At 47.3% G+C, this 15,714-nt stretch overlaps 1 protein-coding gene across 1 annotated transcript in view; it reads left to right on the top strand.

Annotated features, from left to right (window-relative positions):
• The window catches only part of trpc5a (transient receptor potential cation channel, subfamily C, member 5a), a gene marked incomplete at its 3' end in the record, with an annotated part of 40,244 nt that overhangs the window by 17,854 nt on the left and 6,676 nt on the right, over window positions 1–15,714 (top strand). Inside the window, exons 8-15 of the mRNA XM_080485891.1 lie at window positions 817–954; window positions 1,263–1,461; window positions 2,134–2,273; window positions 3,726–3,926; window positions 6,000–6,121; window positions 8,960–9,155; window positions 9,974–10,183; window positions 15,289–15,330. Of these exons, the coding sequence (XP_080342017.1) occupies window positions 817–954; window positions 1,263–1,461; window positions 2,134–2,273; window positions 3,726–3,926; window positions 6,000–6,121; window positions 8,960–9,155; window positions 9,974–10,183; window positions 15,289–15,330 (1,248 nt within the window). The remainder of the gene's footprint in view (window positions 1–816; window positions 955–1,262; window positions 1,462–2,133; window positions 2,274–3,725; window positions 3,927–5,999; window positions 6,122–8,959; window positions 9,156–9,973; window positions 10,184–15,288; window positions 15,331–15,714) is intronic.

Raw genomic sequence — 15,714 nt, 5'->3', positions numbered from 1 at the left:
AGTTGCCTTTTCCCTGGTTTTCATGGAGACGGAGTGCAGGCATTTTCAAAAAGTTGCATTTTCGTTTCCATGGAGACGAGTCATAACATTGTCAAGGAAGTCGCGGTTGTGTCCCGCCTGGTGACGTTCGGAGTACGAACCAATCATTCAACGCTCGACGAGCTAGCTGATAGCTTAGCCACTATCCTCAGTCCGCTGTTAGCTTAGCAACTAGCCCCAGTCAACTGTGCTTAGCCGCCGCCATTAGTTAGCTGTTAGTTTAGCTACTAGCCCGAGTCAACCGTTAGCTTAGCCACTGCCATCAGTCCGCTGTTAGCTTAGCCGCCGCCATCAGTTAGCTTTTAGCTTAGCTACTAGTCCGAGTCAACCGTTAGCTTAGCCACCGCCATCAGTCCGCTGTTAGCTTAGCCGCCGCCATCAGTTAGCTGTTAGCTTAGCTACTAGCCCGAGTCAACCGTTAGCTTAGCCACCGCCATCAGTCCGCTGTTAGCTTAGCCACCGCCATCAGTCTGCTATTAGCTTAGCCGCCGCCATCAGTTAGCTGTTAGTTTAGCTACTAGCCCGAGTCAACCGTTAGCTTAGCCACCGCCATCAGTCCGCTGTTAGCTTAGCCACCGCCATCAGTCCGCTATTAGCTTAGCTGCCGCCATCAGTTAGCTGTTAGTTTAGCTACTAGCCCGAGTCAACCGTTAGCTTAGCCACCGCCATCAGTTAGCTGTTAGCTTAGCTACTAGCCCCCGTTAGCTTAGCCACCCCGTCGCTCTAACCTGCCGTTCAGCAAAGTGACTCCGCCTCCTCTCTCTCTCTCCGTTGCAGTTTGTGGCGCAGCCGAACTGCCAGCAGCTACTAGCGACGCTGTGGTACGACGGCTTCCCGGGCTGGAGGCGGCGCCACTGGGTGGTCAAGCTGGTCACCTGCTTCATCATCGGCCTGCTGTTCCCCGTCTTCTCTCTGGTGAGGAAGCAACAGAGGAGGCTCCACCTCCACCTCCTCCTCCTCCTCCTGCTCCACCTCCTCCTGCGCGAGGAACACAATGAGGGCGGAGCTTCAACCGTTGTTGTGTTTTAGCTTTAGCGATGTCAACGCACGGCGTCTTCATCCGATTAGCGAGTCGCCTTGTTTTCATGCGTTACTTAAGAAACGTGACAATGAAGTTCCGACTCGATACTGACACCCGGAGGACAACAGTGGAACTGCAGGAACCTGATACATGGTGCTTTTAATCTAAATTTCCTCCTCCTCCTCCTCCTCCTCTTCCTCAGATCTACCTGCTGGCTCCTAAGAGTGCGGTGGGACACTTCATCAAGAAGCCCTTCATCAAGTTCATCTGCCACACGGCGTCGTACCTCACCTTCCTCTTCCTCCTGCTGCTGGCGTCGCAACACATCGCCAGAACAAACCTGCACATGCAGGGACCGCCGCCCACCATCGTGGAGTGGATGATCCTGCCCTGGGTCCTCGGTGGGTCCTTAATCTGTAATCTGGATATTAGGAGGAAGATGCTCTATAGTCTGGGTTAGTGGAGGAAGGTGCTCTATAATCTGGATGTTAGCGGAGGGAGATGCTCTATAATCTTGATGTTAGGAGGAAGATGCTCTATAACCTGGATGTTAGGGGGGGATGTGCTCTATAATCTGGATGTTAGATGAAGAAGATGCTCTATAATCTGGATGTTAGGCGGAAGATGCTCTATAATCTGGATGTTAGTGGAGGGAGATGCTCTATAATCTGATGTTAGATGAAGAAGATGCTCTATAATCTGGATGTTAGTGGATGGAGATACTCTATAATCTGATGTTAGAGGAAGAAGATGCTCTATAATCTGGATGTTAGTGGAGGGAGATGCTCTATAATCTGATGTTAGAGGAAGAAGATGCTCTATAATCTGGATGGTGGATTGGTAGGATTCAAACCGTGGTTCCGGTCGGCGGTGATACAAGTGAAAATCAGCAGACAGGTTGTCATAACGAGTCATTAATCCATTGACAATGGAAAGGGGGCGGAGCCTCTGAGAAAACAGATGAATGGTGCGTTAACACGTGTGTGTGTGTGTGTGTGTGTGTGTGTGTGTGTGTGTGTGTGTGTGTGTGTGTGTGTGTGTGTGTGTGTGTGTGTGTGTGTGTGTGTGTGCAGGCTTCATCTGGGCAGAGATCAAGGAGATGTGGGACGGCGGCTTCACAGAGTACATCCACGACTGGTGGAACCTGATGGACTTCGCCATGAACTCGCTCTACCTGGCGACCATCTCTCTGAAGATCGTCGCCTACGTCAAGGTAACCATGCGTTGGTCTTTTTGTCGCTTTTCCCCCGAACCTAACCGTGTGAACGTCACGGATAATCTGATTAAAACTGAAAAATGTTCATAACGTGACCCCTAGTGGTCAGTGAAGGAAGTGTTGATACTGACCCGTGAGGCTGCAGTCCTGACCACTGGAGCTGGCTCTGCTGCTGCTGCAGACTCACATGTTCAACCAGAACCAGGACCACACACACACACACACACACACACACACACACACACAAACACACACACACACACACACACACCAGACGGCGGGGCCATCTGCAGCAGCTGTGAGTCAGTGGCGGTCGTCCTCCTACACACGTGCACACGCACCCTGAAGAACATACATACAGTTTACACACACACACAAACGCAACACACACACACACAATGGCAACACACATACACACAATGGCAACACACATACACACACGCAGTGGCAACACACATACAAACGCAACACACAAACACACACACACACACACACAATGGCAACACACATACACACATACGAAGGCAACACACATACACACACGCAGTGGCAACACACATACACACATACGAAGGCAACACACATACACACACTAGTGGCAACACACATACACACATACGAAGGCAACACACATACACACACACAGTGGCAACACACATACACACATACGAAGGCAACACACATACACACACACAGTGGCAACACACATACACACATACGAAGGCAACACACATACACACACACAGTGGCAACACACATACAAACACACAAAGGCAACACACATACACACACACAGTGGCAACACACACACACACAATGGCAACACACATACACGCACACAATGGCAACACACATACACACATACGAAGGCAACACACATACACACACACAGTGGCAACACACATACAAACACACAAAAGCAACACACAAACAAATGCAACACATACACACACAGTGGCAACACACACACATACAAACACACAAAGGCAACACACAAACAAATGCAACACACACACAGCCAACACATGTACAAACACACAAAGACAACACACACACACACACAGCCAACACGTGTACAAACACACAAAGACAACACACACACACACACACACACACACGCACAGCCAACACGTGTACAAACACACACACACAGCCAACACATGTACAAACACACAAAGACAACACACACACACACACAGCCAACACATGTACAAACACACAAAGACAACACACACACACACACAGCCAACACGTGTACAAACACACACACACACACACACTAGAGTAGCATATCGTAGCATTTCAGCGTTAATCTCAACACGGTTTTCACTCGTTGACTCAACCTGTCCTCCCGTCCCGTCCCGTCTCGTCTCGTCTCGTCTCGTCTCGTCTCGTCTCGTCTCGTCTCGTCTCGTCTCGTCTCGTCCCGTCCCGTCCCGTCCCGTCCAGTACAACTCGTCTCGACCGCGGGAGGAGTGGGAGATGTGGCACCCGACGCTCATCGCCGAGGCGTTGTTCGCCATCGCCAACATCTTCAGCTCGCTGCGACTCATCTCGCTCTTCACCGCCAACTCCCACCTGGGGCCGCTGCAGATCTCGCTGGGCCGCATGCTGCTGGACATCCTCAAGTTCCTCTTCATCTACTGTCTGGTGAGACGCGTCCACCGCGCACACTCCCGCCCGTTGTCCACGGGGTTCAGAAAGTATATTTAAAGTACACATGTTTATCAGGTCGTATCTGTTTCAGGGGTTCGGCTACTTTTACAGCCGTTTTCACCGTTTTAACTACAAGAAAATATAGTTTAATTAAAACCTGCTAAAGATCGGAAATGAAGTACAAAAACAAAAATAAACCTATTGGAGGCTTTTAATAGTTACATTTCAGATATACTTTAATTTTGTATTCCTTTAGCCAATTTATTCATCTTGACTATTTTAGCTATTTATAGCCGCTCTATATTTCCTAATGAGTAGAGCAGTTTTACCTATTTTAGCCATTTGAAGTTGTATTTGAGCGTTTTTAGTGATTTTAGCGATTTCTCTAGGGCTTTTATTTTGTTTAGTTTTTTCAGCCGTTTTATGCATCTTGAATATTTAAGCAGTTTTAGCTGTTTGATCATTTCCTGATGGTGACAACAGTTTTACTTAAATTGAGTTTTTAAGAATTTTTTTCGTTTTAGCAGTTTTTTCAGTTCGGTTTTGGTTTTTGGGATAAAATGTTTTAGTAGTTTTAACAATGTTATCAGTTTTTAGTAATTCTGCCTGTTTCAGCTCCAGAGCCACGGTTCCAGCGCCCCTCATCTGTCCTGGTTCTGCTGAAGAGCACTAAGGGATTTGATAGCATTAGCAGCTAACACGGACAGCGCCCTCTATACGTCCTTTTCCATTGTTTTCCATTGGCTGATCTCCATTCATCAAAGCGAGCTCGGAGGAGGACGTTAAGCGGTTTCATTACGTTCCCCAGCTCATTAACGCCTCCCCAGGGGAGCTCCCCACTCCAAACACGATCCACACGTGGATCGCTTCCCTCCCCGAGGTCTTAAAACCAAACCCCGGCGCCTTCGTGCTGCGAACGCTGCGTTGTTACGTAACGCCAGTGGTGTCGGCGGCGAGATCAAAGCGTGTGGATTGAAATGGCCCGAGTGAGCTGAGCGCCGATCCCCGAGAAGAAAACTGAAGAGCTGCGGCCTCAGAATGGAAGATTCAGCTCTCTAGAGACTCCCTACCCCCTACTGGAACCTGGGTCTGAAACCCTACCCCCTACTAGAACCACTTTCTGACTCCCTACCCCCTACTGGAACCACTTTCTGACTCCCTACCCCCGACTAGAACCACTTTCTCACTCCTACCCCCTACTGGAACCACCGTCTGAATCCCTACCCCCGACTAGAACTACTTTCTGACTCCCTACCCCCTACTGGAACCACTTTCTGACTCCCTGCCCCCGACTAGAACCACTTTCTGAATCCCTAACCCCTACTGGAACCACTTTCTGAACCCCTACGCCCTACTAGAACCACTTTCTCACTCCTACCCCCTACTGGAACCTGGGTCTGAACCCCTACCCCCGACTAGAACCACTTTCTGACTCCCTACCCCCAACTGGAACCACTTTCTGACTCCCTAACCCCTACTGGAACCAGGATCTGAACCCCTACCCCCTACTGGAACCACTTTCTGAATCCCTACCCCCTACTGGAACCAGGATCTGAACCCCTACCCCCTACTGGAACCACTTTCTGAATCCCTACCCCCTACTGGAACCAGGATCTGAATCCCTACCCCCAACTAGAACTACTTTCTGACTCCCTACCCCCTACTGGAACCACTTTCTGACTCCCTACCCCCGACTAGAACCACTTTCTGAACCCCTACGCCCTACTAGAACCACTTTCTCACTCCTACCCCCTACTGGAACCACTTTCTGACTCCCTAACCCCTACTGGAACCAGGATCTGAACCCCTACCCCCTACTGGAACCACTTTCTGAATCCCTACCCCCTACTGGAACCAGGATCTGAATACCTACCCCCTACTGGAACCACTTTCTGACTCCCTACCCCCTACTGGAACCACTTTCTGACTCCCTACCCCCTACTAGAACCAGGGTTTAACCTGTGTTGTATTTGTTGCACTCTAAATAAAGTTTCATTGAATCATAAAGTACCCGTGGAACCTAAAATCAGCATGTTGTGTTTTTTCTCGGTCTCTCCTCCTGCGTAGGTCCTGTTGGCGTTCGCCAACGGCCTGAACCAGCTGTACTTCTACTACGAGACGACGGCGTCAGAAGAGCCCAACAACTGCAAGGGCATCCGCTGCGAGAGGCAGAACAACGCCTTCTCCACGTGAGTACCTGGCGCCTGTACCGTCGACCCGGGGGGCGAAAATACACGACTTCGGAAGGTCAACATTTTATGGTACGATTGTGAGATTTGCTCAAACGTTCAGCTCCTCTGCAGCGGCTCCGTGAAACTTTTTGAAAATCCTCTGTAGATGAAACTTAGTACTTGTATCGGTACTCGGTATCGGCAAGTAGCTATAGGATAGTACTTGTATTGGTAATCAGTATCGGCAAGTAGCTAAAGGTTACTACTTGTATCGGTACTTGGTATCGGCAAGTAGCTAAAGGATAGTACTTGTATTGGTAATCAGTATTGGCAAGTAGCTAAAGGATAGTACTTGTATTGGTAATCAGTATTGGCAAGTAGCTAAAGGACAGTACTTGTATCGGTACTTGGTATCGGCAAGTAGCTAAAGGATAGTACTTGTATCAGTACTCGGTATCGGCAAGTAGCTAAAGGATAGTACTTGTATCGGTATTCAGTATCGGCAAGTAGCTAAAGGATAGTACTTGTATCAGTACTCGGTATCGGCAAGTAGCTAAAGGATAGTACTTGTATCAGTACTCGGTATCGGCAAGTAGCTAAAGGATAGTACTTGTATCGGTACTCGGTATCGGCAAGTCGCTAAAGGTTCATACTCGTACTTTAAAAAGTATTATCAGTGCGTCCCTACTCTGAAGTAATTAGTTACTTGGTGAGTATTTGCACTGCGATCAGCAGAACACTGAGACGTGAACACAGAAACCTGCAGCGCTGCAGCAGCATAATGCAGGTTGTAATCCCTGCAGGCTGCACACACACACACACACACACACACACACACACACACACACACACACACACACACACACACACACACACACACACACACCAGATCGTACATATTCATAGCACTATAGGCTGGAATGATTTAATTGCATGCTGCCGGGCTGCCAAGACCAAACATACTTTGTTTTCTCTCCCAGGAACAATACACACACACACACACACACACACACACACACACACACACACACACACACACACACACACACACACACACACACACACACATACTGCAGGACTATAACAGTGAAGTGACTGAGGATCAGCTGAAGCAGTTTATGACTCGGCTCAATGGGAAAGAGAGAGAGAGAGGAAGAAGAGGGGGATGGATGGATGGATGGATGGATGGATGGATGGATGGATGGATGGATGGATGGATGGATGGATGGATAGATGGATGGATGACAAATGAAGGGAAAGAGGTGGCCTTTTCGGAGGAGGTAAAGAGGTCAAAGAGTAGCGAGGAAGAGCTGATGGAGGAGAAGGAAAACACCAGGAGGAATCAATAAAGGGATGGAGGGAAAAGGAAGGAAGAGAAGAGAGAGTAAAAAGAGAGAGAGATGGAGGAACTGAACGAAAAAGGAAGAAAGGATGAAGCAAAGCAAAGGGAGGAAGGAAATAATCGATAAAGAGAAAGCTGAAGAAGAAGAAATTTAGAGCATGAAAGAAAAAAGAGGGGAAGAGAGAGAGAGAGAGAGAGAGAGAGCGCGAGAGAGAGAGAGAGAGAGAGAGAGAGAGAGAGAGAGAGAGAGAGAGAGAGAGAGGTTGGTCCGCAGGGTGTTACATATATTTGTGCTCCATCAAATATTCAACGCTCTGCCTTCATTCTGGTCGCAGCGAGCGACGCCGTGAACTTCCTGTAAACGTGTGAGAAGAAAAGAGAGCGAGAGACCTGCTGACTGTGTAAATGAAGAGAGAGAGAGAGAGAGAGGGGGATGAGGGAGAGAGAGAGAGAGGGGGATGAGGGAGGGGGTGAATTGAATCAAGGATAAATGAAGCAACCAGGCGTGAGATTGCATCGACGTTATGAAACGAGGGAAGGAGGGAGGACGAGAAAGAGAAAGAGGGAATCAAAATGAAAGGATGAGAGAAAAGAAGGAGGGAGGCTCTCGTTCTTTTCAGTGTTTTCATAAAGAAAGAAACAACTTCTGTTTTCTGTCATCACCCTGTTTCTTTCTTTCTTTCTTTCTTTTTTCTTTCTTTCTTTCTTTCTTACTGTTTGTTCCTCCCTTCCATCCTTTTTCTTTTGTCATTCTTTCTTCCTCTCTTCCTTTTACTCCCTTTCTTTTCCATCCTCTTCCTCACTTCCCTTTCTTTCCTTTCTTCCTTTCTTCTTTCTTCCTTTCCTTCTGTTTCCTATCCTTTCTTTCTTTCTTTCCTTCCTTCTTTTCTTCCTTCCTTCATTCCCTTTTCGTCCTTCGTTCTTTCTTTTCCTCTCCCCCCCCCCCCCCCCTCCCCCTCTCCTCCAATCCGATTCAAGCGCTGTCATGTAAACACGTCGATCAGATTAAGATGATTATAATCCAATCAGAGTCCAGGACCATCGGTCCAGTGGATCAATCCCATAATGCTTTGCACCGTGAGGGTTTTTTTTTTTAATCCAACTTGAAGGACGATTGGTCGGAGCTCGGAGTTACGTGATGCACCTGAACGCATCACCGAGCTCACATTAGATTTACACAGGAAACGACTGACCAGAAGAATTTAGTGGTTTGATTCACCGGGAATTCAAACGACAACAACTTATTTTTAATATGAGCAAAGGACCGCTATGCTATCGCTATGCTATCGCTACGATTGACACTTTCAGCAGCCAATCAACACGCCGAACAGCCAAGATCTCACATACTGTATACTCTGGCGAGAGAAAACTGCGGTTCAGAACCTCTTTGATTTTTTTATTTTCTCCTGATAAATTTCAAGAATTGATTTAAAGAGAGTTCAAGGGTGACTGGCGATGTGAGGACACCCTTTCGATGACGCGTCTCCCCCCCCCCCCCCCCCCCCCCCCTGCAGGCTGTTCGAGACGCTGCAGTCTCTCTTCTGGTCCATATTCGGGCTCCTGAACCTCTACGTCACCAACGTGAAGGCCCGGCACGAGTTCACCGAGTTCGTGGGCGCCACCATGTTCGGGACGTACAACGTGATCTCGCTGGTGGTGCTGCTCAACATGCTGATCGCCATGATGAACAACTCCTACCAACTCATCGCTGTGAGTGAAACAGCCCCAGAAGAAGCCCAGAAGTTCGTAAAGTTGTTCCTGGTTTAGGTTTTCCTCATGATTTTCTCCATTTTTTTTTTTTTTTTGCCTCAATGAGCATTTTTGTTTGGAACTCAAAGTATCATCTTCGTTATCATTTTTGTTTTTCAAGTAGGGGATCGATAAAGCAGCCCCCTTAACTCAAACGACGGTGGTTTGTGTGGTTATTTGGAGGACTGAAAGTGCAAAAACTAATTTTAGTTACTTAGTTAGTTAGTTAGTTGAGTTTTTACTTTTCTATTATTTAAATTTTTCAAACCCCCTATGATTATAGGTTAAAACTAGCCCCGCCCACTGAATTTGATGGGCGAGTTTGACAGATAAATAGTGAAATAATTATATGTTTCAGATTTTAATTCCCTTTTTTTTCTTTCATTTATTTTAATTGTTCGAACTTTAACCCCCTCCCTGTGATTATAGCCCCAAAACTAAGCCCCGCCCACTGACTTTGACATGTAAAATAAGTAATTAAATAATTGTAATGTAGTATTAATTGAATTGTGGCGCTATTCGTCCTCCATATGATCACAGCCATACATACAGTGTGTGTTGCAGTTCATACCTCATCTTCACACAGCTACTTCCTTCCTTCAGAACCAGAGAACCGCTTTAGAATCCTATTCCACACGTGTCTCTTCTCACATTATCACACCCAATATCAACTGACGGTGGTTCGGTGACTTTTTAAAAAAAAAAAAAAAAAAAAAGGTGCGCTGTTGCTTTTCCGTAATCCCAAAAGAGCGTGTCCGTTCATGTCCCCCTCTCCGCAGGACCACGCCGACATCGAGTGGAAGTTCGCCCGCACGAAGCTGTGGATGAGCTACTTCGACGAGGGCGGCACGCTGCCGCCGCCGTTCAACATCGTCCCCAGTCCCAAGTCCATCTGGTACCTGCTCATGTGGCTCCACAACAAGCTGTGCCGGCGAGGCCAGCCGCCCGGCGACGACTCGCACAAGTGTGAGAACCTGCGGGAGTTCACGGTGAGTGGGGGCCGATACCGAGTAACGATACCGGGAGTAACCTTTGGCTACCGGCCGATACCGAGTACCGATACCGGGAGAAACCTTTAGCTACGGGCCGATACCGAGTACCGATACCAGGAGTAACCTTTAGCTACCAGCCGATACCGAGTACCGATACCGGGAGTAACCTTTAGCTACGGGCCGATACGGAGTACCGATACTGGGAGTAACCTTTAGATAAAGGCCGATAGGGAGTACCGATACCGGAATTAACCTTGAGCTACTGGCCGATACCGAGTACTGATACCGGAATTAACCTTTAGCTACTGGCCGATACCGAGTACCGATACCAGGATTAACCTTTAGCTACCGGCCGATACCGAGTACCGATACCAGGAGTAACCTTTAGCTACGGGCCGATACGGAGTACCGATACCAGAATTAGCCGTAAGCTACTGGCCGATACCGAGTACTGATACCGGAATTAACCTTGAGCTACTGGCTGATACCGAGTATCAATACCAGTACTAACCTTTAGCTGCTCGCCGATACAGAGTATTGATACCAGTACTAACCTGTAGCTACTTGCAGATACCGAGTACCAATATGAGTGCTAACCTTTAGCTATATGCCGATACCGAGTACTGATATGAATACTAACCTTTAGCTTCTTGCCAATACTAGTACTGACCTTTACTTATATGCCGAGTACTGATACGAATACTAACCTTTAGATACTTTCAGATACAAATACTGACCTTTACCTACTGGCCGATACCCTCCTTATAGTCAACAGTACGCATAGTGCAGTGCGTAGCGTCTGTCTACGCACTGCGATATGTGTGTAATAGTGTAACAACGTAATCACAGACGAGATGAACCAGTACACACAGAAACTTATTAGTAATGAGAAAAAAAAATCTGATATTGACTTTAAACAAACACTCCTCCTTCCTTTGGCCTGAATACAACGCCAGTCGTAAGAGAGATGAAGGCAGTGTGTATCCAGGGCGTGTTTTTTAATTTAAAATCCTGCTGTGTTGGATATTGTACGGGGGAAACAAAAGCCCCACAGACCGCGCTAAACTTAATACTGTCAGAAGTTATGTAATTGTCGCTCGACGCTGCGGCGGATTCGAGGCTGCGTGTTTCTGTGGAGTGGGACTTGGTTTTTTTTGGGAGTTTTCCATGTTCAAATCCCACAAAGGATTTACATTTCGTACAGAGGAAAACAACCAGGGTGAAGTCGGGTGCGATTGATCGCGACGCCACGGAGACGCAGCTGCCAAGCGGCATCCAAACTGCCGACGCTGCGGTTCTGGGACGCAAATCACTCTGCTGCTCCACTTTCCAACAAACAGCAACATCAGGAGAGAAACAAAAAACAGCAGTGGCAGGCAGAACGCTCACAAACTCCAGAATAAACCTACTGACTAGTTTAAACCTGGACGACCCCTCCCCCACTACCTCATTGTAAACCCGGACGACCCCTCCCCCACTACCTCATTGTAAACCCAGACGACCCCTCCCCCACTACCTCATTGTAAACCTAGACGACCCCTCCCCCACTACCTCATTGTAAACCTGGACGACCCCTCCCCCACTACCTCATTGTAAACCCAGACGACCCCTCCCCCACTACCTCATTGTAAACCCAGACGACCCCTCCCCCACTACCTCATTGTAAACCTGGACGACCCCTCCCCCACTACCTCATTGTAAACGTAGACGACCCCTCCCCCACTACCTCATTGTAAACCCAGACGACCCCTCCCCCACTACCTCATTGTAAACCTAGACGACCCCTCCCCCACTACCTCATTGTAAATCTAGACGACCCCTCCCCCTGCACTACCTCATTGTAAACCTAGACGGCCCCTCCCCCTGCACTACCTCATTGTAAACAGACGACCCCTCCCCCACTACCTCACTGTAAACCTAGACGACCCCTCCCCCCACTACTACCTCAATGTAAACCCAGATGACCCCTCCCTCACCACACGCGTGGACAAACACATCGCACGTGAGCAGAAAACGATGATGTCATTGCCCCACCTCTCCACCTGATGACCCCGCCTCCCTTTCACTGTGTGTCTTCTTCTCCATTTTTGGTGTATTTCTTTGGCCGGGTTACAGCGCCCCCAACAGGCCTGACATGTGTACTACAGCAGTTTGAGTAGTTTTCATGGTGTTCTGGACGCAGATGTTTCCCATGTGGACGAGAAACTTTTTAAGCACAACGGGGAGAAAAAAAGATCGTGTGGACGGGGGGGGGGGGATCCTAGTCCAGGAAATACGGTAACTGTTTTAGGACTCAGTTCTGGTGCAGCGTTTCTCAAGATTTCTCAGTTTATGACTTCTTGAGAACGACGTTTTCAGCGTGTCTGAGAGCTTTTTCAGCCCGTCGAAGGCAGACGGATTAGAAAAGACGTGACGAACTAAATTGGATCAGTCAGTCAGTTTTTTTTTTTTTTTTCAGAATTACAATCATAGAACACGTGGACAGACATCAGCTGTGTGTCTGTGAGCGCGGAGGGAACATCGGCACATCAACACGTCCTGATAAACACATTTACCAGTCCAGTCATCTGGAGAGGAACACACACACACACACACACACACACACACACACACACACACACACACACACACACACACACACACACACACACACACACACACACACACACACTGTGCAGCTGGCATGTTCACCTCAGCTGCGTTATATAAGATAACCAGCCCACGTAGGTTCACAGAGCCGTACAACACTGCAGAGATCTGATCAAGGGAGAGAGCCAGTGTGTGTGTGTGTGTGTGTGTGTGTGTGTGTGTGTGTGTGTGTGTGTGTGTGTGTGTGTGTGTGTGTGTGTGTGTGTGAGACAGAGGAAGACAAATCGGGAGCAGGATGAGTTTAGACGAGAGTGAAACATGATGAAAGACCGAACGCCGAGGGAAACATCGAATTCCAGAGAACAAAAAACAACAAGGTGATAAAACTAAAAAAGGGAAAAGACTAAAATTTAGGCCGGATTCATGTTAGATATTATATCTCTCTTTATATAATTGAAGTGGCGAGCAGAATTTTTGCTTATATACTCAAGACATGCAATAAAAATAAAACAAAATGCTGAATATTCTTTTTTTTTTTTTATGTGTTTGAAAGTTTGACGACAATTAAGGAATAAAGTCTCACGGCTGAGATTTGGTTTCTCTTTATTTCGAACATTTCAACGATAAAAAAACAATGAAACAATAATGGTAGTACTGATAATATGAGAAAATAGTAAATAGATAAAAAAAACAATAATATTAATAATCAATAATATTGATCTGCTATATACAGTTTATGTGTGTTTGCGAACATACTTGTACTACATGTGCTATACATTTTAAATGTATATAATGTTTAAGATCTGGTTTTAGGGTTCACGCTTCATTCAGGATTACGGCTCAATAAATACTTTACTTTGTTCTAAAAAGTACCTCTGAGAGGACAGTTACATTATTATCATAATTATGATCGTAAATACAGCAAAGTTAAAAATTAATTGTAATGAATAAATAGCTCAAATGTCCCCTTAAGGTATAAAAACCTGCTTGTGTGTGTGTGTGTGTGTGTGTGTCTACTTGTCTTTTGTAGTTTGTGGGGACACAGTTCTTCAAACTGACTTTTAAGGACCATAATGGACCGTAATGTTTATATCTGTTGACCATCCTGGCGGCTTGAAGACGCTTTCTCCGATCCGGATTCTGGTTTGTGACGGACTTAAGAGACTGCAGGTTGGAAACGAGTGTTCATGGTCTAGTTTGGGTTTGTTCTCCGTGCAGAAGTTCTATGACAAGGTAGATTTTAAATAATGAGTCACCCCAAAGCAGTAGATTCAGTAGAACGTCTTCATTTCAGCTCAGACCTTCATGTGGACTCCATCGTGAAAAGAAGCCGCCTGCGTTGGTCACTGTGACCTCAATCTGATCTTTTTCCATTTCCCGATGTCGCAATCCTTTCAAACGATGTCTCATTGTGATTTCCACCGGCAGATGCGCCCATCAGACTAAAAACGTTCTTTTCATTATGCACACACACGGTGCGTGGCCACTCTGACCTGTTTATTGTCATCGAGCACCGAGGCGGGGGGGGGGGGGGGGGGGGGGTCAAAGGTCAGGCTGGCAGAGACACTCGTTTTCAATTTACAATCTGTGGTGAGTCGGGTACCGGCAGGGGAGCGTCTTTAGCGTTATTTAGAGCTCAATTTAACGTTAACGTGGATAAAAAGCAAATTGTCCTGTGTTGCGAAGATGAATAACGTCAGTCCTGGACGACAATGAACCGAGTTCTTTCTCTGGGAAAAACCTGAAAAGCGACATCGTGAGAACTTATAAACGTTTTAGCAATTTACGTATGTGTGAATAGAATCATTCGAATTTTCCTTCTAAAGCCCCGTTTCCATGACAACTATTCAAGTGAAAATGTGTTGTTTTTGCGTTTTTCGTTTGAGAAAAGTTTCGCATTTACACAGCAACGTTTCAAGTGACCCCCCCCCCCCCCCCCCCCCCCCCCCAAAATGGTTCCTTCTGCTCATGTGCCGGTTAACAAACATGGCGGCCCCCATAGTTGCATGACTTGCGGCCTATTTTCTAGTTTAATCCACCGTATCGGTAGTTTTCTAGAGACTTTCCCCTGAGAGCCTCCCATTCGTCATCAGTCGGGTTCTCTCCATTTTGTTCAGGTTTATAGAGCATCGTTCTCTGCACACGTCTGTGGTGTTTCGTTAGAAAGACGAGCGACGGCGCCCTCCCGTGGCCCGGCAGACTAACTGCTGCACTGTTTATTAAGTGTTGATTCGATTGGATGCCGACTTTGACGAGCCGAGAGGAGCAGTGTTTGGTTTTTTTTTTTAACCGCCACGATGATGATTGCTATTCCCGCCTGAGAGCATCCCCAGAGCGTCCCTAGACCGTCCCCAGAGCGTCCCCAGAGCGTCCCCAGAGACCCAGGGATGTAGGTGCAGGGCGCCGCGGGGCGCCTCTACCGAGCCTCCACCGCCCAGCAGCTCTCCAGCGTGGAGGCGGTCGGGCTTCGGGGTTTTCAGTCTCTGACGCTTGATGTTTTCTTTGTTTTGCAGGAGCGACACGCCGACAGCCTGATCCAGAACCAACATTACCAGGTGAGAACTCAAGAACAAGAACAAGAACCTCGGTTTGTCTTCTACACACTTCATAACGCGAACTGAGACTTTAGTGACGTCCTACGATGTGTTGGTCTTTCGACTCGTTTATCTTTTGGTATAAAGTTTGTACTGATGCTTTTTTCAAGGTCCCAGTGTTTGGTTCTGCGTTGGTTCACCTGGGTAGTAACGCCAGGACACTGAATTTCTAGTGTTTCTAGTCTATTTCTGGTCTGTTTCTAGTCTGTTTCTGGTCTGTTTCTAGTCATTTTCTGGCCACTTCCTAGTCTGTTTCTGGTCTGTTTCTGGTCTGTTTCTAGTGTGTTTCTGGTCTGTTTCTAGTCTGTTTCTAGTCATTTCCTGGTCACTTCCTAGTCTGTTTCT

This window comes from Lipophrys pholis (genome assembly GCF_963383615.2).
Source record: "Lipophrys pholis genome assembly, chromosome: 18".
NCBI lineage: Eukaryota > Metazoa > Chordata > Actinopteri > Blenniiformes > Blenniidae > Lipophrys > Lipophrys pholis.
This window is presented reverse-complemented; position numbering and strand designations above follow the sequence as displayed.